This window comes from Drosophila rhopaloa, unplaced genomic scaffold, assembly GCF_018152115.1.
Source record: "Drosophila rhopaloa isolate 14029-0021.01 unplaced genomic scaffold, ASM1815211v1 contig_2, whole genome shotgun sequence".
NCBI lineage: Eukaryota > Metazoa > Arthropoda > Insecta > Diptera > Drosophilidae > Drosophila > Drosophila rhopaloa.
In genome coordinates, this window is record NW_025335083.1 from 11,465,366 (window position 1) to 11,492,287 (window position 26,922).

Genomic DNA, 26,922 nt, shown 5'->3' on the forward strand with positions numbered 1-26,922 from the left:
GCTCCAGCTGAACAGAACAGCCGGCGATGCCTAATTAGGCCCGGTTAAGACAACAGATTGACCGGGCCAAAAGCATGGGCCCAAAGTGCAAAGCTCGAGTCTGGCGGAAACGGCCTTAATTATGCGTAAGCCGTAAGGAGCCCATTAATGTCATTTTCGTTGCATTGCCAATGGATTGTGGGCGGAGGGCGTGACCATCGCATGTTTGATCAACCGACAATTCGGGACTACACAAATCACGCAGATTCTGCAGGCGAAGGGATGCTTATATTTATGTGTAATTGTATTTGGCCAATAACAAAAATTTCATATATCTTAAGGAAGTTTTTTTAGGGAATAGTATTTTTTAACTTAATATTACCTATTAGCTATAAACATAAAAGTGATTTAGGAAGGCATTTGATCTCTTTGCAAATCTATTTTATCTAAGCTGACAAATCGTTCCGAAGGACCTTGCTGCTCTTTAAGTTTTGTATATGTTTTTAGTGATGTTGATATTATGTGGTCAAAACTGCATATCTCAATATTATGCTATACTATTTTTAGTTAGAAAATTACATTAAATAAAAGACAATAAAATACAATTACATTTTTAATTTAGACAAAACCTATTGTTAAGTATTAGCAGAAGGCCAAGTTTAAATTGAGGTACTGTGCGATGGTCAGTAGACAAACAAGAATATAATAAAAATTTCCCGGTACTTAAAGAAATGTAACATGCATTCATAACAATGTTAATAGGATTTAATTTCCTTAGTTTAAACTAATTTAAAGTAATGTAAATCCATTATTTTACCAAATTTAAATTTAAATAACCAATTTAACCGTCGATAAAATATTTTACTTTGCCACTCCAAATATATCGATAAGACCATGAACGCTGTTCAACACTACTTATGGGCAGCATGGTAAATTCGACCACCATAAACAAAAGATAATTTGTTTATTTTGGGTAGTTAAACCAACCAAATGAATCGCCCCAGTGACTGGGACGATCCCCAAGGACCCTGCAGATACTGTGAGTTGGCGGTGGAGGATGACAACTACCTGGAGTGCCAGCAATGCCGCCGAATGGTCCACATCAAGTGCTTGCCACATGCGTGCACGCCCGGGGATCTTTTGGGCGACGTTTTCTTCGAATTCACGTGCGTCAAGTGCGTGGTGGACAAGCTGCAGGGATCGGCTGTGCCCATGTCCCTGGAACCCATAAAGGAAGTGTGCATACGCCAAAGGATTCCTTGGCTATTGGTGCTCACTCTAACCCTGTACAATCTGTCCATCAAACAGAAGGGTTTGGGCCACCACGGATTTTTTCACTGGCGCACCCACATCATCAGCTTTGTGGACAAGAACTGGAACTACATATTTGGGACCCATGTGTAAGTGTTAATATTAGTACTATTTCTCAAAAACCGCCTAATATATTGTCCATATGCAGACGCCGCCGTAAGCAGTGGACTGGCTCCGTATCCGGAGCTCTATCGCACAACAGTCCTGAGTACTTTCAGTCGGGATTGGATGTCTTCCAGGAGCACGGCTGGTGGAAGCTGGCCAAGCCGTTTCAAACACCCAGAAGCGTCCTTAGAGAATGTGAGCACAATCTTTTGGTCAGAAAACCATTGTATACATTAATAACGTATTTACTTTCTTCATCATCCAGACGAGAAAAAGCAACTGCAGCGGCAGCAATTGCGCATTGAAAAGCGTTTGCCCGCCGCAGACGAGACCAGCTGCAGCAGCGAGATTTCAGTTGCCGATCACAGCCAGGACAACAATCAGCCCTCCGGAGTAGTAGCTGAGACAAGCAATGCTGCAGAGGGCTGTGCCCGTACCATGTATGATCCCAAACAAATTTTATATACACTTATTCCAAATATCTCTCTATTTTTAGTCCATATATGGGTCGGCAGCCAAAAGTGCAGGCACAACCTTTACCCTTGCCGCAAGAAACGCTGCCAACGCCACCAGCTCCTCTTGAAAGTATAATTCCAACCAGTCAGGAAGAGGAGGAGGAACCTCACCATCAGCCTATGAGCATGGTTCAGGCAAGCCTAATGGATTTCCTGGCTGAGAGTTTAGGAGGCGATGATCTTAGCATGTTTGGTAGCTTACCAGGCATAATGCCACCTCCACTGATTGGAGCGGGCAAAAGTGATTTTTTTATCGCCGAACCATTGCTTCAGGCGCCTTCGAATAGTGCAGATAGTGGAGGTCTGTACGATATGGATACCAATTTCGATATTCCAACTGCCACGAAAGAAATCAAGGGGACTAAAGAGATCAAAGAAGAGGCCAAAGACGAAACCCAAACCAATTCAAACGAAGAAACCACCATCGAAAGTAGTGAGGAGCAAAGAGAAGTCGAGGAGGATGAAAATATGGAGGAGGAAGAAACCATGGACTATCAGCCACGCATACTGCAGGTTACAAATTATCAGGCGCAAGAGCCAAGTGAAACCATCAAGGAAGAGCTACTGGAAGAGGAGACTCAGGATGAAAATGACAGCATAGAAGCTAATTCCCCTTTCTTAGAGCCTTGCCAACCAAGTGGATTTGTACGCCAACCCCGTAGAAATTGGCCCTGGTTGCAGGAGGCGCAGGATTCCGATGACCTCGCCATTCCCAGCGAGAATCTCCAACTGATGAGTGTTTACGAGGAGCAGAAGTTATATCAACGTCTTCATCGAATTTTCTCTTTGGAGCAGCAATGCCAAATATCCATACCTGCCTATGTTAGGCGCTTGTATCGAAAACTCTCCCTACGCAAATGGAAAAGGGACCACAATCGCCCTATATTCAACCTCGATGAGCACATAGATCCCTTGGGAAGGGCTCGCTTGAAGATGCTGGGTCATCAGCAGGCTCAAATATTAGATAGATATCAACTATTGGCCCACTCGCGACAGGATGCAAGGAGCTCTTTTCATGCTCGTCTGGCAGGATGCACTCAGTACGAGCTCTTTGAGTCGCCCTACTCTCAGAGAATTCTCCACCCTTTTATTTTCCGGAGCGAAACGATGTCTCCTCCCTGGCTGAAACTCATGTGCGAGCTGCAGCATCGAGTAAATCGATCGCATCCCACGAGATCCACTATTGACTTTTGCTTTGTGAGACCGCAGCATATTCCAGCGGTGAATGCATTGCTACAGAGTTCGTTCTGGCCCAATATTGATGGTGAGATATACTTTTCTTTACCTTGCTTTTCAAACTTACTTACTTTTTTTCCTTCCAGTGAGTGAGTGCCTTAGCTATCCGGACTACAGTGTAGTCGCTCTGTACAAAAAGCTAGTTATCGGCTGTGGATTCCTGGTGCCCGATGTGGGATATAATGAGGCCTACATTTCCTTCATGGCCGTGCGTCCAAATTGGCAGCGAAGTGGCATCGCCAGCTTCATGCTCTACCATCTCATCCAGACGTGCATGTCCAAAGACATCACGTTGCATGTTTCCGCCAACAATTCCGCTGTGATGCTGTACCAGAAGTTTGGATTCAAAATGGAGGAAATTATCCTGGACTTCTATGATAAGTACATGCCACTGGACTCGAAGCAGAGCAGAAATGCATTCTTTTTGAGATTACAAAGATAAGACGAGTAAAAATACATTTTTTATCGAACAACTATTTCCAAAATGATATTTCGGATGCTAAGGCATAGCTCCCGACATATCAAACTTTATTAGTTTTTTGTTTTAAGCCTAAAAATAGTTCTGTTGAAGTTATGTGCCAAATTTAGGCGAATATTTTCTCCTCCCTGCGCTTTTTAGTGACCACCGTGCCGGGTTTGTGCTGCGCCTCCGGGTGGTTCATCAGCTCTGGCGGACAGGTTGAAACAGGACTTGCAGTGACACATTGCTTCAGATCATAGAACAGACTACTGTCGTCCTTGGTGACAAATGAAATGGCACAACCAGTCTTGCCAGCACGTCCCGTACGACCGATACGATGGGTGTAGTCCTCGATGGTCTTGGCCATGTCGTAATTGATAACCAGCGACACATCCTTGATGTCGATACCACGACCGGCCACATCGGTGGCCACCAGAATGTCTTTTGCACCAGATTTCAAAGCCGCCAGAGCGTACTCTCTCTGCTCCTGACCCTTGCCACCGTGCAATGTGCAAGAGTTGTAGCCGAGTTTCTCCAATCCCTTGGCCAGCACATCGGCGCCCTTCTTTTGATTGACGAAGATAATAACCGGCGGATCGATTTTCCTTGAGAGGATCTCCATGAGCTTCTTGCGCTTATCGTTCTCGCCCATCATGTAAACGATTTGTTCAGTTCTCTCCGTCGGCTTTCCTACGGATCCGATGTAGACTGTAGCAGGTCGCCGAAGATACGAGCGAGCTAATCTTTCTACTGCCGGCGGCATCGTAGCCGTAAACATCACGGTTTGGCGGTACTTCTTTTTGGTGTAGAAGTTCTCCATTAGCTTGGTTTCGTCCTCAGCCTCCTCGGTATCGGGTTTCAGGTTGGTGACGGGCATATATTCCAGGATCTTTTGGACATCCGGTTCGAAACCCATGTCTATCATACGATCGGCTTCATCGAGGACAATGTAGGTACATTGGTTGAGCACCAAATATCGATTTTCCAGCACATCGATGAGACGACCAGGCGTGGCAATGACAATCTCACAACCCAAACGTAGTCGGAAGCCCTGCTCCTCCCTGGACAAACCTCCCACAACGACCACAGTTCGTATGCCCAAGGGTTGGCCAAACTTGGTTGTTTCCTCCTCGATTTGCTGGGCCAGCTCACGCGTGGGAGCCATGATGATGGCATAGGGACCCTGATCCACATCCTCCAGACGTTCGATCTTGGGTAAGGACTGAATCCAAGAGAGCAGGGGTATGAGGAAGGCCAAAGTTTTGCCGGAACCTGTCTCAGCCACGCCAATAATATCCCTATTCTGCAATCCAATGGGAATAGCCTGTCTCTGAATGGGCGTAGGTTCCTTGTATCCCACTTTATCGATGATATCGATAATCTCCTTGGGAAATCCAGACTCATTCCAGCTCCTAATGGGATTGGGTATCCTACCACCCTTAATGGTGACATTGTAGTCTTCCCGGAAGATACGCCAATCGCGTTCGGTCATCTCATCATTTTCTTTTTCGGACCAGTGGCGATCATCCCACTTCTGTTTGTCTTCCTTCCGCTTCATCTTCTTTAAGCGCACTTTCTCCTGTTCTTTTTCTGCTTCGGTACGTCTCTTCTCCAGGAGATCTCCATAGAATTTGCTCTGGGTGCGCTTCTGTTCTTTGATATCTATGCCGGCAACGTTTCCTCTGCCAAAGAATTGCACATGATGACGTTCTTTGTAGAGATTATTGTAATCTATGGAGGTATCTTCGCCGGCATCCCAATCGAAAACGAATTTGCGATCGTTGAGGCGACGGACACGACGTTTTTTCTTGATTATTCCCAGGTATCGTTCTCTTATGGCCTCCAGTTCCTTTTCCTTGTCCTTGTGCGTAAGATCCTCGGCCCGCTTTTCGTCGCCACGTTCTCCACGATCGTTTCTATCACCCCGATCCCGTCCGCCTCCTCTTTCGCGACGATCTGGTTTGGGTGGCGGTGCCATGATGGCCGGCGGAGGAGCTCCCGATGCCATGGCCGTGCCCATGGAGATACTTACCTTGCTGGCCGCAGCCATTTGCTCACGGGCTGCATCGTGGGCGGCCCTCTGGCGCTCCACTTCCTCCTGCCGCCGCTTGATGGCTTCTAGTGCTCTCTGTTCCTTGGTGAGGAAAACTGGCTTGCTCCTGGCCTCCTCCTCGCGTTTTTTCTTGTCCAGTAGCTCCTCCAAGGAGAGTGGCTCCTTTTTTAACTTGTCCTCCCTGGCGTCCTGCAGATCTTCATCGTCGACTATTAAAGGTTTGGGTGGGCCATCTGCTGGATCCATCTTGGCCTTCTTTTCGACGCCACCACTTGCTCCTCCTCCTGGTCCGCCACCTCCCCTTTCTCTGGACCGTTCCCGGACATTTTCCCGGCCCCTTTGACGTTCGGGTGACCTTCGTCTACCGCGATCCTCCCTAGAATACAAAATTTGACTAAATTAAGGAATCTATTTCACCATAATTTCAAATAAAACCTACCGGGAACGCGACCGGCGCTGGCGTCTGTCCTTCTCCCTCTCATACTGCCTATCGCGCTCCCTCGCGCGATCTCTGTCCCGCTCGCGGTCTCGTGGATTCCCCACCACCGGTCGATCCTCCCTGTACCGCTCCCGCGATCGCGAGCGACGCTTTTTATCGTTAACCATCGTTGTTTTCCAAATTAATTGAAGTTTAATAAGCGTTTTCGGCTTGCAGAAGAGACAGCTGATTGACCTGTTTTGAAATAGTGTTGGAAAACGGAGAGGTAATAAATACCTAACGCCTTTAAAAAGAGTAACTGCCATAAAATATGTAATTCTTATTTGAACAACATCGTCGGATCCTTTTAGTCTTAGCCATATATTTTGTTGTTAAAACCAAAAACATGGTATTTTATTGTTATAATGACAAACAAACTTTTAACAGCTTATATTACAAAATTCATTTTTTTTGGTTAAAATTTTTGTATTTTTGCTGTACCATATTTCACAAAATGTTATATTGATATGTAATATATGTATATATATTATCATTCTATCAATTAATCGGCCAGGTTTTAATTTTTACTTCCAAGATAAATCGCACGAATTTTAATTTCCCAGACCACTTCCTAGACTGAAATCCAAAGGAACATTGCGGAATCTATGAAAAAGTAAGTCGCTGTTTTTGGAAGTTAATCCACATTTTTAATATTCAGTGAAATTGGAAATTGCAAACATATATTTTTAATGGTCTTCCACATGTTAAACCATAAGGTGTGCATGACAGCAGGTGCCTTAACTTTAGGCATCAACCCAGATTTGAGCAGTGACGTTGATTCCTTGGGAAAACTGGCTCGTAACATTGATTTTGACACTGGTGTAACCTATACCACCCACCGACAATGTAGAATAGGGTCCCGAGCTGTTGGTAAATCTGTCAGTTACATTTATGTACCGAATGGTTTTGGAGTTGGCCTGGCCCTATAAACAAATATATTTATAAATAAATCAGGTTAAAATATTTATTAGTTACTTGTCGCTAACAAAATACTCACGGCCAAGGGAAAACTAATTATTCCGTTCACATATTGATTGGCTTTCTTGTGGATAGTCAAGTTCTGGGTGCTGGCTAGCCTACTACTCGAGAGCTTAGCTCCCCAACTGGCATTGGCAGCAAAAGCAATGGCCACAATGGCAGAAAATACGAGAGCGATTTGCAGGGTCTTCATTATAAATTCGTACTTCACGATATGGAAAAATGCTCCGGTTGGACCTCACTTTTATAGAAAATTCCCAAAGCTTATCTATTTTGAATGGCAATATTATATTATCAATTCCCTAGAACGCCGACCAATTAACTTCATACTATATTTAGAGACAAAGATGGCTTATCAACAATATGGTTGGTCATCAACCGGTGATTCCTACTTGAAAGTCTTTCAAAATATTTATCAGCTCTCGATATTTTATTCTATCATGCGAAAAAGTTAAATGTCTGGCAGAAGTTGAACTTTTAAGTTTGTATATAATTTTTTAATTAATTTATTTAGTTGGGATTTTCCTGTGTAATTATTTTTTATTACCAATTAATTTACTATCATAGAATGGATTTTTTGTACTCATTCGAGATTGTCTTCTGATTAGATAAGTAATGGAGGATCAGGTTAATGCTTCAAACATATACTCAACATAAGTAGAGTTAAGAAACAAAATTATGTTAAGTTCATCGGAAATGGTACGTAGTCTTTTATTTTTTAACGATTTATGCAAAATTTATGAATATGTTCTCTCAGTTAATTTGAAAATGTTATTTGTATTTAACAGTTTTAAATGCATACCATTAAGGAAAATATTTGGATTGCGGAAATCGTCTAATATGTTTAGTAATAGGGGTAGAAATTTAAACGTTTTTACGACTTTATTTTCTGATTATTCATGCGATATATACTGTAATAAGATAGGTATTTCTTGGTATATTTCTTATTGGTATTTTGGTATATTTGAATGTGCTGTCACATTGTTAGAGTCATGGGCGCTGTGGGGGTTAAAGAGGTTTTAAGCTCCGCTGTAAAATAAGGCTAGCCATTTTATAGTAATCTAGGGTCCTGAAAGGCACATTTTTGAAAGACAATTGTGTTGTTACTAAATAGCATATGGTAGGAGAGCTAATGGCGACATTTGGGACGACCTTGCTGCTAAACGGACCCCCTTGAAAGCTTTCTAGTCCCCGCCCAAGTCATAATATTATTCTTATTGGCCTGCGACAGCTGGAAATTGTAGGCGTTCGCTTGAACGTCTTTAGTGTTTCCGTATTTCTCGAACGCGCACCACGGAGATCGAGATGGCTTTAGCGGAGCAGGAGACGGCTCCCATCGCAAATTCCCGGAACGGCCGGTCGGGCAGTGTTTTTAGGAGTTTTGGATCTCTATTCGGTAGCCAAAACAACAGCGATCGCCCGCAAACGCCGCAGGATGGTGATGGGTATGTCGAGTTTGGAATGCAAGATCCGGAACGAAATGGCCGTACCCTGGGTACCTTTGCCGGAGTTTTCTCACCGGTGGCTCTGTCCATGTTTTCAGCCTTGGTTTTCATCCGAGTCGGTAAGTTTGGCGATGACGTCACGGAACACTTGTTGTGATGGTCCATTGACCTCGGTCTTCCTCTATTTTGCTCTCTTTGTTCAGGTTACATCGTTGGAAATGCGGGCTTGTACATCACCCTGCTGCAGTTCCTCATCGCCTACGGAATTCTGCTCTTCACTGTGGCCTCTGTTTGCGCTATTTCGACCAATGGAGCCATCGAAGGAGGAGGCGTTTATTGTGAGTCACTAACTGATTTTTGAATTATTAAGGGCCCTAACCAGTATTCATAAGTAAAATTGATAATACCTAACAAACCGCAAGAGGTATTTATAGGAATCACATGACTCAAAAATGATACACAACTTATTTATCCTTATTTATAGATATATTCATAAGAATATATTTTATTTTTTAATGCAAGTTTATATACTTTTTAAGATATACAGAAATAATAAGGAGTTTAAGTAAAAAACAATATTTAATCCCCCCAGCTCTAATGTGATATTTTTATATATTTTATCTGACTGGCGAAAAGTTATTGACAGTGAATTCCCAAAGTCCCAATCGTAAATTAACGGCTTGTCAAATATTTCATGTGCTAATTATGTTTTTTTTAACAATAAACTACTTAGTAAATAACCAAAGAGATAGAACATTTATTCTTAAAAAAATATTTTTATCTAGTTATGATCAGTCGGACGCTGGGCTTGGAATTTGGTGGCTCAATCGGAACCCTCTTCTTCTTTGCAAATGTGGTGGGATCTGCGATGGCAATTTCCGGTTGCACTGAGGGTATCATGGATAACTTCGGACCGGGTGGACATTTCGTGAGCGGGGATCACACACTTCTAGATGGAAGATGGTGGCGCTTCCTCACCAGCAGCTTGCTAAATACTCTGCAGCTGCTGGTTTGCCTGGTCGGTGCTGCTCTGTTCGCCAAGACGTCAGTGATAATTTTGGCCACCGTGACCGTTAGTCTTTTCGCCACGTACATCAGTTTTCTGGCTGTGGGCCCCACCAACAATACGGTAAGATATCCAGTACTACTTGCACCGAAGAAAATATTAATTTATTTTCAAAAGTTTTAATTCCCATAATAACATTTCTTATATATTTATTTTATTATTTCAAATCTTAAATATGAATCATATTCGAAAACATAATTAAAGTGGTTTTAAGTATTTAAATGTATGTAAATATGTTGGATATTTTATATTTTCCCGCTGTGCACCAATCGCTTACCACGTAAAATCCCTGTCGCGCTTATCAATCTAGATGTGTTATCGATATCTAGGCTATCTAGGGCTCAATTTGGGTTTATTTTAAATATTTGTTTAAGGCTTTTCAAGGTTGATAAATAGTTGGTTAGAGTTGGTCAGAAATTTGCTTTAGAATAGGTTCCTTGATTCTTTCAATAATGATTCATAAAACTCTTTTTTATTACTATCTCTTAGGGGACTTAACCAAAATATTTTTCAGATAATAATGGACATTTTTTGGTTTATTCATAAAGGGAAAAAACCGGCTAATTAATAAAGATTTAGATTTTGCCAAAAATGACTTCAGGTTTAGTTACTTAGAATGATTCTCCCCTTAAGACTAGCCGATAGAACTAATTATTATCCGTTAAAAACCCTGTAGAAAAGAATTTAAGTAATTTTAATCAATTTATAATTGTTTTATAGATTAAGTGGGTATAAAATAATTAAGTCTAATTTTTGTTTAGATTAAATCCTCTTGCTGTACACATGTCAAAAACAAAACAAAAAGCAGAATAAGCTGATAAGGCAATTTGTGTCATAAAGAGAGTGCGCCGATTGTGAGCTCTTTTTTTTTACCAATCTATACATTTATACTCAAAAAAAAACCTTCTACAAAAATGATGTCTTCTATAGCCCTTTTTAACATAATATCTTTCCGCTGATTTCAGATACCCGTTCCAGATCAGAATAATTTATCGAAAACATTATCCTTTCTCAACTATACGGGTCTCAATGCCAACACACTGCGCGATAACCTCGGGTCCCACTATGGTGTTGATTATACTTCAAATGGGAAACCAGTGGACTTCTCCACCACCTTCGGTGTGCTGTTCTCGGGAGTTACAGGAATTATGGCCGGAGCAAATATGTCCGGGGAGCTCAAGAATCCATCGAAGAGCATTCCCTGGGGCACACTATCCGCCGTGGCTTTTACATTCGTCTCCTACATCATTCTATCTTTTTTGATGAGCTGTACCACTCCGTACTACACTATGCAGAATAATTATCTGTTTTTGCTGCCTGTAAATCTGTGGCCTCCATTTACGGCAATTGGAATTTTGACGGCTACCTTTTCAACCAGTCTGAGCAACCTGATTGGTTCCAGCAGGATTTTGGAAGCCTTGTCCAAAGATCAAGTTTTTGGCAGCCTCCTGAACTTTGTGATTCATGGAACTTGGAAAGGCAACCCTATCGCAGCGGTCGTGGTGAGCTGGTGCCTCGTGGAGTGCATCCTGCTGATTGGATCCTTCAACATCATTGCCCAGATTAACTCGGTGCTCTTCATGCTCTCCTATTTGGCCACCAATCTGGCTTGCTTGGGCATAGAACTCACTGGTGCTCCAAACTTTAGACCTCTTTTCAAGTACTTCACCTGGCACACTTGTCTCGTTGGATTATTGGGCACCCTGATCATGATGTTTGTGATTAATCCCATCTACGCCTCGATCTGTATTATTCTGTGCCTCATCCTGGTGATTGCATTGCATTTATTCTCGCCGGCCACTCAAGCAGCTCAATGGGGTTCGATTTCCCAGGCCTTGATGTTCCACCAAGTGCGAAAGTACCTGCTAATGTTGGATCCCCGCAAAGATCACGTTAAGTTCTGGCGTCCGCAAATCCTGCTGCTGGTCTCATCGCCACGATCCTGCTGTCCTTTGGTGGATTTTGTCAATGATTTGAAGAAGAGTGGTCTGTACATCATTGGCCATGTGAAATTGGGTGACTTCAAGGGCGTGGAAGATGCCGAGGAGAACCAGCAGTGGTGGACGTTCCTTGATCACATGAGAGTGAAGGCCTTCACAGAGGTCACTTTGAGCCGGAGCATCCGCGAGGGAGTCCAGCACTTGATTCGCCTGTCGGGAATTGGAGCCATGAAGCCGAACACAATTATATTGGGCTTCTACGACAACGAGGCCCCCAGGGATTTCTTCCAAAAGTTAGTACAACTATTTTATATACAAATATGGCACAACATAGTTATCAATTACCCCTTATCAGTGGTTCTTCCCCCTATAAAACCGACGACTTCAACAATGGTGAAATCCAAAACTTTCCCATTCGACGTGATGGGGATCCCAAACAATTCCAAGTTCAGGAGTACGTGCAAATCCTATGCGACACTCTTAGAATGAAGAAAAATCTCTGCCTGTGCAGAAACTTCCAACGATTGGACAAAAACTTTATATCCATGTGAGTGGGAGAGTTCAATTTAATATTATGACACCATTAAAATATACATTTTTTAATGCAGGAGCAATCATGTGAAGTTCATTGATGTGTGGCCCATTAATGTATTTAATCCCACATCTGGAGATCCCTTCGATATGGTGTCCCTGTTCATGATGCAATTGGCGGTTATAATGCTGGCTAAGTGGAAGCATCTTCGAGTAAGAATTTTCCTGTGCGAGGCCAGTGACGAGCGGACTGTGGAGTAAGTTCAATTTATAAATATGCAAACAGATTTAATCAATTACTTTCATTATTCTTCCCAGCACCTTTGAAACTCAGGCCCCTCAGATGGAGATATTCTCAAAGGTGAAGTTGGAGCAGTCCCTCAAGGAGCTGCGCATCACAGCCGACATTGTGGAGATTCAGGAATGGAGCCGGGACACCGATTTCAGCCGCCATGCCCGCACCCTTAAGCAATTTACTGCCCAAGCGGACAACGTGTTGTTGGAGGATGACGACGAGGTAGGCGAGGAGACGATGAATCGGTCGCTGCTCTACATGCAGCGAGCCAATCAAATTATACGGGAACGCTCGGATCAGACGGCACTATCATTCATCTATCTGGCTGCTCCGCCAAAGCTTGCAACGCCGGATTTCGCACAACGCAGCGCCAGCTACATGGAACTTCTAACCGAACTGACCGCCGAGTTACCGCCCACAATTCTCGTCCATGGTGTCAGTACGGTGACCTCTACAACGCTCTAGGCTTCGAACGGGAGATATTTGCATTCCTATGAGTGATAAAATCCAGAGTACAACCGGATTAAACCAATTGCGAGGGGGTCTTTCGATCGTTGTGTGCGTTTCTGTGTGCTTGGAGCTTTAGGCATAATCGAGAAATATTATTCATTAGGGTGGTGCGATGGATACGGTATAAAACAAAAAGAGATTTGTTTACGCTGAATATGCAAAATTTGTTTTAACGTTCATTTTATTATATTTAAAAGATTAATTCGTCGTGAAGATTACTATAATATACCATCCATTTTGTCTCACCCTATTGAACAAGTATTTCTCCAGTATGTTAATTTAATCGTGTAGCTAATTTAATATTTATTCGCACAGACACACAGAAAAATTAATATCGTCAAATCTGAATCATAACAATATTCATATCAGAGAGATACATACATTAAAAAAAACAACACGGACCAGCTCGCAACATATAAATGATATCATATTTTAAACTCATCCCCAACCGAACTCACACCGATATTAACCTATTTGTGATTAAATATATATATATCTTTTACCGCAAGGCAAAAAGTATTAGATAACCGCAGTAGTTTGTGATTGTAAAATTGATGATTTCATATTGCACTTAGTTTGTAAGCCGTTTTTGGAAGACCCTCACAGTTTTGTCGGACTTGTTTTAGAAAAATATTTTGTGTTTTTAAACTGTGGCTAACCGTGTAATATAATTATTAATCACAGCATTCATTGTAATCGGTTCTTTCCAATATTTTAAATAAAGACTTAGCGATATGTATTTATGTAAATGGATCATATGTTTTTTACTTTCTTCAACATAACAAAATATTAACCCTTAAAAATGTAGAAAAGCTATGACAATTACGAGGTTCCTATTGTCAAATCAATTCTAGAATTCCAACCCATAATATTTATTTACCAAAAGGCAAGCGGAATTTTCGCCAGTCTATGTAATGATATCCTATTCATAGTTCTTTTATCAAAGAATCCATTAACACTTTCCGCTTTTGGGTCAGGGGGTTCTTATCTTCCTTGAACTTTGTTTGTGAATCGTTTACCGCTACCATTAAATGCTTATTAAGATATGAGAGCGGGTCACGTGTAAAGAGGGACACTGATTGCCCAACAGGAGAATCGAGAAAATCAGGAGCAACGGCAGACGGTCAATAGAGTCATAAATGTCACCCGGAATACGGTCGATCCTGTTGTTGCACTATTTATGTGATGACAATTTATGATACCCTTCGGCGTCACTCTTCGGCTTGGCCCTGATTACCTGCCCATGTCCTTGCGAGGATCACCCTCTATTTCTGTTACTGTTTTCATCCCAATCAACGCTCAAGTGTCAATAAATTCCCATAAACGCACGCAATTGCCTGACACTTTTTAGGGCGCTATCCTTGGCAGCATAACGGACATTTTGTTGATAGTAAGGGTTAGTTGGATAAGTCCTTGTTAGGACCTTGAAGTGTGTCTTAAGTTATGGCATGAGTTTTGTGGAAATTGTCGCATGCGCCAAGAGATCTAAGAAAAAATGTAAATATTTATAAACAGACCAATTTTAAATTTGGAAATCACTTTGAAGAAAAACTATAACATGGGAATTCTATTTATTTCTATTTAATAAATACTAACTTTTTCCATAATTCGAAAAAAAACTGTTATGAAATTGTATATAATAATTCTTAACCCAAAGGAATTTCCTTCGTTTTCACGCTGGTAAACGGCTTAAGATGTCCTTGCCAGACATTCTGTCTGGAAATTTTTGCACACCTGTGCGTACTCAAAAATTCGGAGACCACAACAAATTTAGTTGGAAACAAACAAATCGTTGCATATAATAATTCATAATTCCAGATTATTACATGGTAATTATGCTCAGAACAAAGGAGACTAAAGTCGAGTCCATTTCTGACCTACAATGCGAACAAAAACCAGAAAAGATCGCTCCATTGTTTGGCATTGTATAACCAAGAGTGGGATCAACAAGTGTCGGGCAAGAAGAGATTCCCATGGAATTCCTTGTGACTCCGAGACTTCGACGTCTAATCGCATTTTCGCAATTTAGCGCCAACAACTAATCCGCAAAACGAAAACGATTAATCTGGCAGGGAAAACCCAGAAACACGCAACCGACTGACGCAGGCCGGGATTATCATCAGTTGTCCTATTGTTGGTCAGCATAAAAGAAACGGGTATAGAGAGGTGCCTACTTTCAACCAGAACCGCCCACCAACCAACTACCTATTGTTGCTATTTTGACAGGCTGAAGGAAAAAACCTCTCGAGATCACAGGTAGCGCTGGATAAAATGCTAATTGGAAATCCCAGGCCCTCTTTTTGGGGGTGTTGCCGATCTTTAGGTTATCCGCGAACCTTTCTCCCGAAAATATTGCAGCATAATGCCTGATCTGGGCCAGGACTTCCACTAAGCTGCTGTCGCGTGGCACTCCTAGTCCAAGTCGATCGATATCGATCCATCAGCGATCATCATCACCGTCAAGATCAAACGTCACGATCCTTTGTCGGCCTCGGGACTTTGTTCCTTGACAATTTGTGTGAAATATCTGGTCCATCTTGCAGTGGCAGTGGCATCATTTGTACTCTTTAGCCATGCCCGGCGCTTCTTCTGTTGGCCAGTGTTTTCCAATTGTTTTGGCCGTTTTCTTTAGAAATTCAGCGAACTCTTCGAATTGATTTTCCTCCTAATGCTGCGAGTCTGTGGAGTTAATTAACCTTTCGATGCGGCCACTTGAAAGTGGGCTTGAGCCGGGATGGATTTCAAAATGATTACGGTGTGGAAAGTAGAGCGCCTAAATGGATGTATATGGGGTGTGGGAGTAAAAGATTGTAACAGAATTTAGAAATAAATGTTTTAATGTTAGGAGGTGCTTTAAATCACATTGTTCGTTTTTAAGATTATTATTTTAGCATAAAAATATGAAATAAAACATTAAACATAAAATCAAGAAATAGTCATAGTCTGATGCGCTTTTAAGTTTTTTAATCTTCTTTATTCAATTTATTAGAAAAGAAGACAAACATTTTAGATAATATTTAACTATTTGAAGCACCGCCAAAAAAAATTTAATTTAAAAACAAAGTACGAATTTTAAATAATTTCAAGAGTTGGTAAGTTTGAGTTCTTTTTAAAACCTTAATATTTATATTATTAGTTGATTATATTATTTTATATAATATTATACCATTTTACCTTAATACTTAAAATTCTTAGTTTTGATACTTCCGTACGAACAATAATTTATCCTTATGGATATTTGATTGCATATATTTTCATTTCATGTGAACCAACGATGGAGGCTCGGAGAAAGCCACTTAAAAAATATCTTTTTACATTTGACCCAAAAAAGTATGTACAATTGCCTAAAATCGAAAGTCGCAAACCACACAAACAAAATTGTGGTTCTTTGTTCTGTCCCAATCAAACCGACACTTACTAGACCACAGACATGCAATGAAGATGATCCAAAGGGATCATTGATGCAAAAGCTTCTTTTTTGCTTGTTCGCATTCTGACCTTGGCAGCAATTGTTTGACTATAACGTCGATTTCAGTGCAAGTAACAAAAGAGGTATGATTACAGACGGTAGCCAAATGGCAGGTCAAACAACAAAAGTCGACCTGTAGCTGGATGCAGTAAATCCCTGGGGGAAAGAGGGAGAGAGAGTTGCAGGCAAGGGACAATTAAACGTTTTGACCGCAAGCCAATTTTAGGGCACGGGCTGGCATACTGATCCTCAGGAGGCAGATATTCTGCTACCTGAGAGGATCGGCTCAGTCCAAGACAACGAATCAGGTAGAAGGTATATAAATTCAACCAATCACGTAGGAGCTGGCTCATCGGAAGGCGGCTATATAAAGCCCGAACATCAACTAGCCACTTCAGTTGTCCTTTGAGCCTGAAAACGTAAACATGTTGACCAACAACGAGCTAATGGAGCAATTTTACTTCCCCGACGAGTCCCCAGCGGTACCCGAGTTCCTGGGCAACGATACCTTCCAGCAGTTGGAGCAGCTCATGTACCAGCAGGAATTCAGTACCAGCGATAGCCAGTCTGATGGGACCAACAGTTGCTCCTTGGAGATGTACTACGATACCCCGGCTGTCCTGGAATTGGAGCATATGTTGAGTGTGCAGGAGCAACAGCATCAAGTGAATCCATTGGGCAAAATTCAGGGAAGGAGTTCAAAGCACTGGAACAAACAACAAAGGAGTAAACCTTACGACAAGCTGTCTACCTCCATGTCATCCTCCGCGTCCTCCACTTCATCGACCAGCTCAGCATCGGCAAGTTTCGGCGGCGAAGTCCTTAAAAAACGGCGACTGGCGGCCAATGCTCGCGAACGGAGGCGGATGAACAGCCTTAACGATGCCTTCGACAAATTGAGGGATGTGGTTCCATCGCTTGGTCACGACCGGCGGCTCTCCAAATACGAAACTCTGCAAATGGCGCAGGCATACATCGGTGATCTGGTCACGTTGCTCTCCAGAGACTACTAGCCAGTTGGAGCACACTTCATCCTTCCTGTGTTGCAGCAACACTACTCTCGACCTAGTGGAAAACTTATAAAGGCTGTTAGTTTTTAATCTATTATTATAATTGTAAATAACTGAAAGCAATAATTGTCTAATAAAAATTAAGAGTTTTACATTTTAATTATGTTGATTGGGTTTTTGCATAATTTCATCGGGAGCAGGATTTTATTTAAATCTCTTTATATCTCTGGAAGTTTTAATTATTCAAATTTAAAACAAATAGGTTTCATTTTTTAATTTAAAATCTCATTATTTTAAATTAAGGGATTTGTAAAATCCTTCAGGAAGTTTTCTTTTGTAAAATTAAAAAAACCACTAAGGAAAAAATCTAAATAAATAAAATAAAAATTTAATTTTGCTTATTATTTCAGAATGTATTTAAAATTTAGATTTTATGAAAATCCATGTTAGTCAAACTTTTTTTGAACTCAAGATATTTTTGTTTAATTTGAAAGGCCATTTTATGTAAATCAGTTCTAACGACATTTAAGATCATACTTAAAAAAGAATAAAAATAAATGGTTAATTAATATCAGAAACTTAAAAAGTTTTTTTCCGTTATCCATTTATCAAACAAAATTTCTTCTAAACATTTGTTTACATTCGCCACACTTTCATCTCAGACCGAAAAGGGTATCCTTGTTATCCTCAAGATTTGAGCGGCATGGCTAAGTAGGGAGTGTGCCACACCCCCGAACCAGCAGCAAAGGTCAAAACATTAGTTACCAACAGAGAATTAATGAGTTCCGACTTCCGACTCAAACTGAAGGGAACTCCAAAACAGAAGTGATTAAATGCCGCTAACGTCAACAGGTAAACACTCAGGATAAACACAGTCGCTTCCTTAGATCCTCCGAACGGTAGACGAAAATTGATTTAAACATAGTCATTTGTAAATGCTATGGGAATTGTGGGTGGATCCAGGACCCAAACGGAAGACAGTGTTCCACTAAATAAAACAGGCAATGTCTCAAACAATACGTTTTAAATTTCGAATATCACATTGATGTTTGTATTTATAGAACTAAATACATAATATTAATTTAGCTTACTATATTAAGGTTTTATTGCTAAAGTCCAAAATGAATCTCATAAAATTGCTCTCCACTCTTCTAAGTCAATATGATTTCTTTGACTTATTACTAGTGACGAGATGTAAACAAAAATGTTTAAAAAAATTGATTCGTTTGTTCTAACTTATTTGGAAGATTGGTAAGACACTTTTTTCAGTAAACCGTTAAATATTTTATAGACATGAAACTTTATTGCGATGCTTTATAGCTAGATCATTTTATTGCCTTGCTGAGAGTAATATAATTTTGGTCAGTTGTTTTGTAACGCTGGGAGAATTCTCCGAACGTTTAAAGTATATATTTGTTCTAGATCAGGATTACTAGGCATGCCGGTTTCTTGCATTTGTACGATTGACCCACTCTGTTTAAAAGCTAAGGACAAACACATTTCTAAAGTGTCTTTGTTTATGGACAACAGAATCCAGCGGATCGGACGACTATATGCACTAGCTATCATGGGAAAGATTTGCTAAGTAGTGTAGATTTTGATAATTCTCTGCAAGAGCATATACACTTTGGCCTGCCTCCTCTCAAAAATGTAAACTATAAATTAAAATATTTATATATTTGTTATTTAACATTGACAATTAGTGAAGAGCAAGTAATTTTTCAACCATTCATTTTGGACTATCTTTATAACTTTTTACAATAATGTATATCTAAGTTAAGCACTAAGAACTATAAGCAAATGCGCATTAACTAGTAAATATAGAATTAATCTAAGCCAACACATTAAACTTAATTTATAATGAAAGTGTAAATTGAAAGTCTTCTCAAGTGTTTGTCTTAGATTCTCCCCTGGATGATGGCTACGGACGTTGACTTATTAACGAAAGATGAGTGAAGCCCGGTAAATGGATAGGCATTATTTATTATTTGAAACAAGAAAATAACTCAACGAAGCTCGTGGTTAATTTTATTTAACGTTCGCTTGTAACTGGTTTTATTTTTGATGCTTATGTAAAATTAAGTCAAAAATAAAACTTTAACTTTATTAATTTTACATTGAAAAAATTCAAAATCCTTAGGCAGGCAGTATTATACAATGAAATGTACAATATTTTCTGCCAACATCGTCTGCCCACCGCCCAAAGGGAAACCAAGACATTTGTTTGGGGTTAATGTGTTATCTGTTCTATACAATACACTTTTTTGTTAAATTAAATCAAAGTGAGATAGGTCAAGTCTAAAACTAGGGATTCTCTCTTTTTTAAATCTATATAATACGTAATTACATCATCCAAGCTTTACCACGCATGCGTCCGCGTCCCCGCATCGGACCGCCGGGTCCTCCTCCTCTTGGAAAGAATGGACGTGGTCCAGGCCCGGGCCCATCGAATCCTGGGCCAGGCATCCGTTGATAAGGCGGTCTAAATGGCCCCGGTCCGGGTCCGTTCCAACCCCGCCCTCTGCCACGCCCGCGCTGCATTCCATCGGGACCATTCATCGGTGGACCGGGGAAACGTTGAAAGGGCGGAAAGGGTGGCCCAAAGGGAGGTCGCGGGGGTGGTGGTGGTGCTCCACCTCCTCCCATTTGCATGGGATTCATTTGGTTCCAGGACTGCTGTTGTTGATGTTGGTGCTGCTGATGCTGATGATGTTGTTGGAGATCTTGCTGTTGATGCTGCTGCTGCTCATGTTGCTGATGTTGCTGCTGCTGATCCTCTTCATCAGGCAAAGGTTGACCCAGAAAACTATTGTTCGCCTCCCAGGGATTAAACTCCGCCGGAGTTTCCAGCAGAACAGGACGCGAAGGCGTTAAGGCGCCGTTGGCCTCGGCATCTGCATCTCCATTATCCTCCTTGACTTCTAAAAGTATAATTGGTTTTAAAACAAATTGATAATGTTTACTTCAAGAAGTTGGCTTCTTTATTACCTCTCAGTGACTCATCAATATCATCGTCCGACATATCCATATCAATCACCATATCAGCGGGATCATAGCGGGCAGCTCCATCCACGCGATCCGATTCAGATGAGGAGCCTGCTTGAGAGATTATAATTCTAATTTAGATTCGTGATAAAATATACTTATTATCGTACGTACTGGCATTGGATTTAAGCGGTGAACTGGTTTTGCTTTTGGCATAGTTATTACCAGGGGGTGCCATGATGCCTTCATCATTTGGATTGGGAACTATTCGGTAGTCCACATCTCCGCCGGCAAAGTCCTGAAACCAAAAATATGAGGTGTTAAAAAAATATTAGTCCAAACTGAAATAAGAGCACATGCTGTTAAACAAAATGTATTATTGGAAAAAAGGAATATCATTAATACAAAGTTTATTTACCTTCTCTGCTCCGCCTGGCGAACCAGTAAGCGATATTAAATTCCTGTGATCAATGTCTACTAGCTGCCTAGACTTGTCCTTGCTTAAACCCAATTTGGCCCCAAAATCGAAGGCTGGCGGGAGCTGCAGGGTGCGATGGTCCACATCCTCGGCGCCCAGCGCTGCGGAATTCGTGTGCAGATGCTCGTTATATTCGATTGGAGCGGCCGTCGAGCTGCCCTTCCTCTCAAAGTGAGGCGGCGAATGGGGAGTCGATTGATTCGCATACGAAGAGGAGCTCGCTCCACTACTATTTAAACTAGAGTCCAGCGGCGTCCAGGACATGCTCATATTCCAGGTGCTGTTGAAATCATCCGCTGATCCACTAGAAGGTCCAAGAGATGGTGGCAACGGTGGCGGTGGCATCGGCGCAGGCGTGTACTCCTGATTGCCTCCTCCGTTGCCAGTGCTACCGTAAAGGTGCGAGGGAGGTGGCGGGACATATTGCTCTTGGCTGCTTGAGCCAAACAGGGGCGGATTGGGGGTATACTCAGCGGATCCACCTCCGCCAAGACCCGGTATGGCGCTGCTGTCGGAACTGGAAATGGGCTCGGGCTTGTAGAAATTGGCACTCGGCACATAGGCCTCGTCATCCGATCGTGAACCTATCACCTCAATGGCACTTCCCCGATCCTTCGAGTCCCGCTTGAAGTCATTTATGTCAAAGGGGAGCTTGCCGCCATCTAGATAACTTGTGAAGCCATTCAGACTGCCGCCAAAAAGGTTCTTTTAAGAAAATTTAAAAATTAATTTAAGTGAAATTGATTTGGTATAGGTATTTGTACCAGTGGCAAATTGTTTTCCTCGGGCAACTGGAGATCTGCATCGCGCTCGGGCGAGGGAGCATTAACGTCTGGCGAAGGTATTGGACTGGCCAGGGTGGGTATGGTCTCGTCCAGCTTTCTTTTCACTATTTTGATGCGCGTGCCAAAGCTTTTATAGGCCTGTAAATTTTTAAGTTGGTTAAGACATTTAATTTTTTTTACTCAATTAGATCAACTTACACTGGCCACCACTTTAACTTCCTTCCCCTGATGTTCGTAAAACTTCTTAGCCGCTTCGATACTGGCTAGTACCGCCTTCCGGCTCTTAATCTCGTTCTGCAGGTTTTTATTGTAGGCATTGATGAAGGCCACGCACCGCTCCACCTCCTTTTCGATGTCCCCGGAGTGGCTCTTGTCCTTCAGCTGCTGCTTGATGACTTCGATCTCGAATGTCGGTGGCTTGGGCAGCTTCTGCATGCTTTTATCGGTTGTCTCAGCCAGTTCGACGCACTCGCGCACTTGGGCTATCAACGTGCCGTTCTGGAACTCGTCACTGACATCGATCTGGGATTTTTTGGGCCGTGCTATGTTGAGCAGGCCACTCAAGTCGCTTAGGTACTCCTCGTTGTAGATCTCCCGCTGCTCCCAGATCTTGAAGATTCGCAGGATTTTGTCTTTGACGCGTTCATCGCTGGGAGAAATGATAATTAAATTAGTATAACTTCGCAGAGGATAGACTTATAAACCCTTGAATTGATTTGTGCTTTAAATATTTTGGTTAAGATTGTGGAGGACTGCACCCTATAAATGCAATAAACAAAATTATATATTATTGCTGTTTAGTTTGACTTGAAGAGTCAGATTTCAGCTGTATTCAGTTGCATAAATCGGTACTTTATTAAGTGAGTTATTGCAAGGATCCAGTTCGGTCTCTAAAATATGATTGCGAGTATCTAATCATACGATATCGTATCGAACGGGAGAAACTTGATAGGCAACCGGGTACAGCTTTAGAGGTTTGCAATAATAAAGGGAGAGAGTTTCGGTGTCGTAAAGATCGTTGTTCTGTTTATGTATCCAAATTTTGAACTAGCGAAATTGTATAGGCAACAAAGTACAACTTAATACTTCAAATTATACAGTTTAGATTCGATCTCTATATTATGAATATGGATTTGTAGGTATTCATATTTACATGTGTATTGAGTACTCGTAATTTGATAGGGAATGAGGAACAATTACTAGATGCTTTCTAGTAAAGTTAAGAAAGTATTGAGCAAGCGAACAAGTATTGGTTTCAAAAACGTGGACTTCCGGCGGGGAATACTTACCGCACCATGGTGGTGGCTCTCTGGAGGGCTGTGGCCCAGCACTCGACGAACTCGTACCGCTTGCGCTTGCTGTACTGGATTACATCGTTGGCCAGGTAGAACAGCACCAGGCGGTGGTCCACGCGAACTGCGGAAGTCAAGGGAACCATTAGCTGAGAGAGCAAAGGATGCGGACCACCAAGGACTTGGACTCACCTCTTTTGAAGACGTTCAGCCAGCACTGGATGATCTTCTTGTGGTTCGAACGGTGTTGCAGGCACCAGTTGGACATCTGCTGGATGCCCTCCTGCGTGTCCTTTAGCGCCTCCAATCGCGTCTCGAAAAGCTCCTCGTCGAAGGTTTCCGTCATTTTAATAGATTTTATTTGGCGGTATCAGCACATTACAATTGTTTAAAACGTTTCTTGCCGCTGCCAATTTTCAGCGTTGTATTTCCACTTTTCTTCTTCTCCCCACACGCGCACTTTTTCACTCACTGAATTTTAGCTCTCTCTGCCTTTCCCGCCCGATTTTTCATCAGATTGCTAACACTTTAGGGGTACCGAACATTTTGCCGACCGTTTTCTACTCGTTTTTCCACTTAGTTTGTTAGATTGGATTAACAAATTCGGTTAAAAAACAGAAAAGTCCACTTTGCCTGGTAGAGATGTGTAAATGACGATGTTACTATCGATAGTAACAATCGACTTAGCGACTGCATTCACCGATGCTAGCGAAGATGTTCCTCGGTTTTCAAATACACACTCCATATTTAGCAAAGGCGTCCACCTAATCGGAGGGTATCGATTGAAAAATCGACTCTTTGGGTCCCATCGCTATTTTCGACGCTAACAGAGTGGTGGGTTTAAGTTTAACAGAAGCGTTTCCCTTTCTGTTAACGTAAAAACCTATATAAGCAAGCCGCACGGCCGGAAGATAAGTCCTGTAAGGATTCGGACGCGAATGCCACATAATTTGTTTTGATTTTTCCGACGCTATCGTAACACTCGTAAATTTTGCCGGTACGGTGAACGTTTGTGTTTGCTTTAATTTATTGATAACGTTTTGTGTTTAAAAGCAGATGAGATTTGTTGTTGTTGTACTCTTAAGATGCCGGCATATGGTGTCCTGATCAGAGATGAGCAAGTGAAAGTTATTAATTATATTTTAAAATATTTAAGACAAGGATAAGAATTTAATAAAAAAAAAGTAAATATTTCAAAGAAAAATAAATGATTATTTTAAAATACGTACACATAGACTAGGTTGAAGTTTAGTGCTTACAATGCGAATTTTCCGCTTGAGTTAGCAACAAGTGAATCATGACTCGTTCGTGATTATTTATTTGATTCGTGTCACGCTTACATCACTTAATGTCCTACCGCCTGCGGTTGTTTTGATTTTGTTGTTATTATATTTTATTTCGGTTAGACGAGTGAGCAACAAAAACTAATCAAAAAGTAAGGATATTATTTTGTAGGTAGGGGGAAGTAAAGGAAAAACACCAAATATTTGTCATGGATCCGTGGGATCTGCTTACGAATAAACACAAATAAAATCAAAGAAATAACAGCCTGTGTCCTTGTGCCTTCTTGTGACAACTCGAATTTCATGAGATTTTTTTTAACATAAATGAACGTAATATGCGGTTGTTTAGGATAATAAACCCTTTTTTATTTTGTTTAAATTACAATATTGTGGTTTTCAGTGTAAAAATGATTTCAATTTTCTTTAAATACGTTTTTTAAACAAAATTAAAGTAGTCATTATTATGCAAATTGAAAAAACCCAAAACATTTGAAAATAGCGATGAGCAATACTGACAAAATCTTATTACAGGAAGTACATTTTCGCCCAACCAATTGCATAGCAAATTTCTCATAGGCAGTCGGGAATTCCCCAGGCCAATCCCTTGCCAACTGGAAAATGAGCAAGGGTTCTGCATTTTGTTGCCAGCTCCTCTTCCTTCGCTGCCATTAGGGCCATGTAATTATTCTGATTACTTGGCTCAGACTCACAGACAGGACACCAATCACAGCGGCAACAGCAACAACAACGCCGAATCCCATGCTGCGCCACTGACCCAGTGCCAAGTTACGTGGGTGTCGGTGCCACTCCGTCCGGTCTTTCTCCGTTCCGTTCCGTCCGGCTCGGTTTAGGTTCGGTTCTGGCCATTTGACCAGCGACGCCACACGGCCAAGGAAATGCGCCGTAGCAAATAATTACGCTTCAATTGCTGCTCTCCCTTCAAGGACTTTCGTTTTGATTGTGTCCGGAGCTCAATAAAAAAAATTAGATAAACTAGAACGGAATTTCGAGTGGCTCAAAGTGCGGTAAAAGGAAGCGTAACAAGAAAGCAGCAATAAAAAATCAGAAGTATCTAATAAGGTGAGTTAAATAATTGTAAGCAATTTCCACTTATTAAGTAAATCTCTTGGGAGTTTTAAGTGAATAAGTTACCAAAAATCAGCCTTCTACATGTTTTCACTGAGAAAGGTTAATACTTTTAAGACTTGTTAGTGGTTTCTCATAATTTTCTTAGGTAAATATTTAATAATATTGCAGAAATACATACATTTTAATACACACAATTTGAGCCTATTTAATTTCTAATTTCTTTTTTAGAAATTGTGCCTTGACTTTATAAAGTTTTTGAGATAATGTCTTAATATATAATTTTACTTTGAATAATAAATCTTTAAATCATTTGTAAACATTTAAGATAGAACTACGCACTGCAATAAATACCGTTTTTCTAATCACAGAAATACGATATAAACGTATTGGCTTTCAGGCTTTATATTTGCCAAGTTATTTTCCTGCCAATCCCTTGACGTCTGACGTCACTTCCTTGAGCCCTAAATGCATGTTCGTTTCCCAGCTTCCTTTAAAACCCACACAAGCTCAACGATAATCACAATTAGCCCACACCTTTGGCGCAACGAGAAACAATAAACACTAATTAGAAGGCAATTCCGACGACAACATCGCGCTTTGGAAAAGCGTTGGGTTTTCCACTCGTGTAACCTGATTTTCCGGGCCCAAGGGCCTTCGTCCTTAGACACACGCACACACACATACTCATGCTGGTGTTTGACAATTAGCTGCTCGTTCGCAGGACAGAGAATTTCACTGGCGTTTTCCTCGCATTTCCAAACGCCACAGACTGCGTCGCAGTTTCATTTGCTTCCGGGAAAATTTAATTTCAATTTTCCCACAGCTCTGAAATTGTAACTTATGATTGTAAGTGAATCGTTGAATGCTCCTTCAAGTTGATATGCATATGCACAACGACGCATTTTCATTTGCATTTCCCAGCGCACTTTTCCACTTCAGTTACATTCCTCAACTTTTGATTTGTACGTCAATCAATGTCGCAGACACAAAAAAGTTTTGCATATTACTGAGCGCATATGGAGAAAAAGTGTCAACATTTCCGGGAAAAGAAAGAAAGGAAAATAAATATAAAGAGTGAAATAAATTTCAAATGGTTGCTATCAACCTGTGTTGGCAGATATCGACGTCATCGGCCAGCATCCCACGCTTTTTGGGGGGCAAAAAACGGAAAATGGCGTAAACAAGTCCCAGCGTCAGCATTAAATTAGTTCGACGGCTTAGGACTAAGTTAGTCATTTCGTACCCACTACATTTCGGGGTGTTCTTGGTTTTATATAGAAAAAAATAAAACCATTTTCTATATCAGTCAATAAAATTAAAAATTAAAAAAAAATAAATTTTTTGCGCGTAATAGTGAGTTTCTCCTGTAAGGATAATTTAGTTTTTCTTTTGAATAACATTTATTTAGTTTTCTTGCCGAACATTTAAGTTAATCAGATGGTTAAGACTATTTTATTAATTTTTAAATTTAAATGAGTTTTTATACAATACTTTTCTTAAGTTTGGCATTAAACAGTATTTATTTAGTGGTGTTTATCTATAACTTAAAATGGTTGTTTATGTTTATGTTTATTATATTATTATGATGCTTTATATTTTTTAGTTTCCTACAAAAATTCCCAAAAATTG

At 41.0% G+C, this 26,922-nt stretch overlaps 7 protein-coding genes across 8 annotated transcripts in view; 4 read left to right on the top strand and 3 right to left on the bottom strand.

Annotated features, from left to right (window-relative positions):
* Positions 1 to 899: 899 nt before the first annotated feature.
* On the top strand, positions 900 to 3,593 carry LOC108051835 (cysteine-rich protein 2-binding protein). Its single transcript, XM_017134097.2, has 5 exons — positions 900 to 1,379; positions 1,439 to 1,590; positions 1,661 to 1,835; positions 1,892 to 3,174; positions 3,233 to 3,593. Exons 1-5 carry the CDS (start codon positions 970 to 972, stop codon positions 3,586 to 3,588), a joined length of 2,376 nt encoding a protein of 791 aa, XP_016989586.2. The 5' UTR covers positions 900 to 969; the 3' UTR covers positions 3,589 to 3,593.
* A 129-nt stretch (positions 3,594 to 3,722) lies between these two features.
* On the bottom strand, positions 3,723 to 6,334 carry LOC108051832 (probable ATP-dependent RNA helicase DDX23). The gene is made up of 2 exons (XM_017134084.2): positions 6,099 to 6,334; positions 3,723 to 6,035 (listed from the first exon to the last, which is right to left on the bottom strand). The coding sequence occupies exons 1-2, from the start codon at positions 6,263 to 6,265 to the stop codon at positions 3,731 to 3,733; spliced, it is 2,472 nt and encodes an 823-aa protein (XP_016989573.2). The 5' UTR covers positions 6,266 to 6,334; the 3' UTR covers positions 3,723 to 3,730.
* A 427-nt stretch (positions 6,335 to 6,761) lies between these two features.
* On the bottom strand, positions 6,762 to 7,333 carry LOC108051826. The gene is made up of 2 exons (XM_017134070.2): positions 7,135 to 7,333; positions 6,762 to 7,060 (listed from the first exon to the last, which is right to left on the bottom strand). Exons 1-2 carry the CDS (start codon positions 7,306 to 7,308, stop codon positions 6,881 to 6,883), a joined length of 354 nt encoding a protein of 117 aa, XP_016989559.1. The 5' UTR covers positions 7,309 to 7,333; the 3' UTR covers positions 6,762 to 6,880.
* A 1,000-nt stretch (positions 7,334 to 8,333) lies between these two features.
* On the top strand, positions 8,334 to 13,651 carry LOC108053376 (solute carrier family 12 member 9). The gene is made up of 7 exons (XM_044460206.1): positions 8,334 to 8,679; positions 8,764 to 8,898; positions 9,346 to 9,689; positions 10,592 to 11,859; positions 11,922 to 12,113; positions 12,175 to 12,354; positions 12,416 to 13,651. Exons 1-7 carry the CDS (start codon positions 8,421 to 8,423, stop codon positions 12,855 to 12,857), a joined length of 2,820 nt encoding a protein of 939 aa, XP_044316141.1. The 5' UTR covers positions 8,334 to 8,420; the 3' UTR covers positions 12,858 to 13,651.
* A 3,139-nt stretch (positions 13,652 to 16,790) lies between these two features.
* On the top strand, positions 16,791 to 17,442 carry LOC108042602 (basic helix-loop-helix transcription factor amos). Its single transcript, XM_017120941.2, has one exon. The coding sequence runs from the start codon at positions 16,797 to 16,799 to the stop codon at positions 17,382 to 17,384; it is 588 nt and encodes a 195-aa protein (XP_016976430.1). The 5' UTR covers positions 16,791 to 16,796; the 3' UTR covers positions 17,385 to 17,442.
* Positions 17,443 to 19,600: 2,158 nt separating this feature from the next.
* Positions 19,601 to 23,578, bottom strand: LOC108042600 (regulation of nuclear pre-mRNA domain-containing protein 2). 2 transcript variants are annotated; one of them, XM_044460172.1, is made up of 8 exons: positions 23,114 to 23,578; positions 22,919 to 23,045; positions 21,828 to 22,278; positions 21,609 to 21,767; positions 20,785 to 21,549; positions 20,541 to 20,664; positions 20,370 to 20,477; positions 19,601 to 20,302 (listed from the first exon to the last, which is right to left on the bottom strand). In XM_044460172.1, exons 1-8 carry the CDS (start codon positions 23,265 to 23,267, stop codon positions 19,725 to 19,727), a joined length of 2,466 nt encoding a protein of 821 aa, XP_044316107.1. In that variant the 5' UTR covers positions 23,268 to 23,578; the 3' UTR covers positions 19,601 to 19,724. The 2 variants fall into 2 exon arrangements, with proteins under 2 accessions (XP_044316107.1, XP_044316106.1); XM_044460171.1 differs by having other exon boundaries at positions 20,370 to 20,480.
* A 1,689-nt stretch (positions 23,579 to 25,267) lies between these two features.
* The window catches only part of LOC108043649 (dual 3',5'-cyclic-AMP and -GMP phosphodiesterase 11), a 66,936-nt gene continuing 65,281 nt past the window's right edge, over positions 25,268 to 26,922 (top strand). Inside the window, exon 1 of the mRNA XM_044460478.1 lies at positions 25,268 to 25,284. The gene's annotated coding sequence lies outside the window, so the exon portion shown is untranslated. The remainder of the gene's footprint in view (positions 25,285 to 26,922) is intronic.

Coding starts and splice junctions, on each gene's coding strand:
- LOC108051832 (XM_017134084.2), bottom strand. CDS start 6,265: ATGGTTAACGATAAAAAGCGTCGCTCGCGATCGCGGGAGCGGTACAGG. Junction 6,036..6,098: donor CAGCGCCGGTCGCGTTCCCG/GTAGGTTTTATT, acceptor TTTGTATTCTAG/GGAGGATCGCGGTAGACGAA.
- LOC108053376 (XM_044460206.1), top strand. CDS start 8,421: ATGGCTTTAGCGGAGCAGGAGACGGCTCCCATCGCAAATTCCCGGAAC. Junction 8,899..9,345: donor CGAAGGAGGAGGCGTTTATT/GTGAGTCACTAA, acceptor ATTTTTATCTAG/TTATGATCAGTCGGACGCTG. Junction 12,355..12,415: donor AGTGACGAGCGGACTGTGGA/GTAAGTTCAATT, acceptor TATTCTTCCCAG/CACCTTTGAAACTCAGGCCC.
- LOC108051835 (XM_017134097.2), top strand. CDS start 970: ATGAATCGCCCCAGTGACTGGGACGATCCCCAAGGACCCTGCAGATAC. Junction 1,380..1,438: donor TACATATTTGGGACCCATGT/GTAAGTGTTAAT, acceptor GTCCATATGCAG/ACGCCGCCGTAAGCAGTGGA. Junction 3,175..3,232: donor GTTCTGGCCCAATATTGATG/GTGAGATATACT, acceptor TTTTCCTTCCAG/TGAGTGAGTGCCTTAGCTAT.
- LOC108042602 (XM_017120941.2), top strand. CDS start 16,797: ATGTTGACCAACAACGAGCTAATGGAGCAATTTTACTTCCCCGACGAG.
- LOC108051826 (XM_017134070.2), bottom strand. CDS start 7,308: ATGAAGACCCTGCAAATCGCTCTCGTATTTTCTGCCATTGTGGCCATT. Junction 7,061..7,134: donor TAATTAGTTTTCCCTTGGCC/GTGAGTATTTTG, acceptor ATTTGTTTATAG/GGCCAGGCCAACTCCAAAAC.
- LOC108042600 (XM_044460171.1), bottom strand. CDS start 23,267: ATGACGGAAACCTTCGACGAGGAGCTTTTCGAGACGCGATTGGAGGCG. Junction 21,550..21,608: donor AGGAAAACAATTTGCCACTG/GTACAAATACCT, acceptor TTTTCTTAAAAG/AACCTTTTTGGCGGCAGTCT. Junction 20,665..20,784: donor CGCCAGGCGGAGCAGAGAAG/GTAAATAAACTT, acceptor TTTTGGTTTCAG/GACTTTGCCGGCGGAGATGT.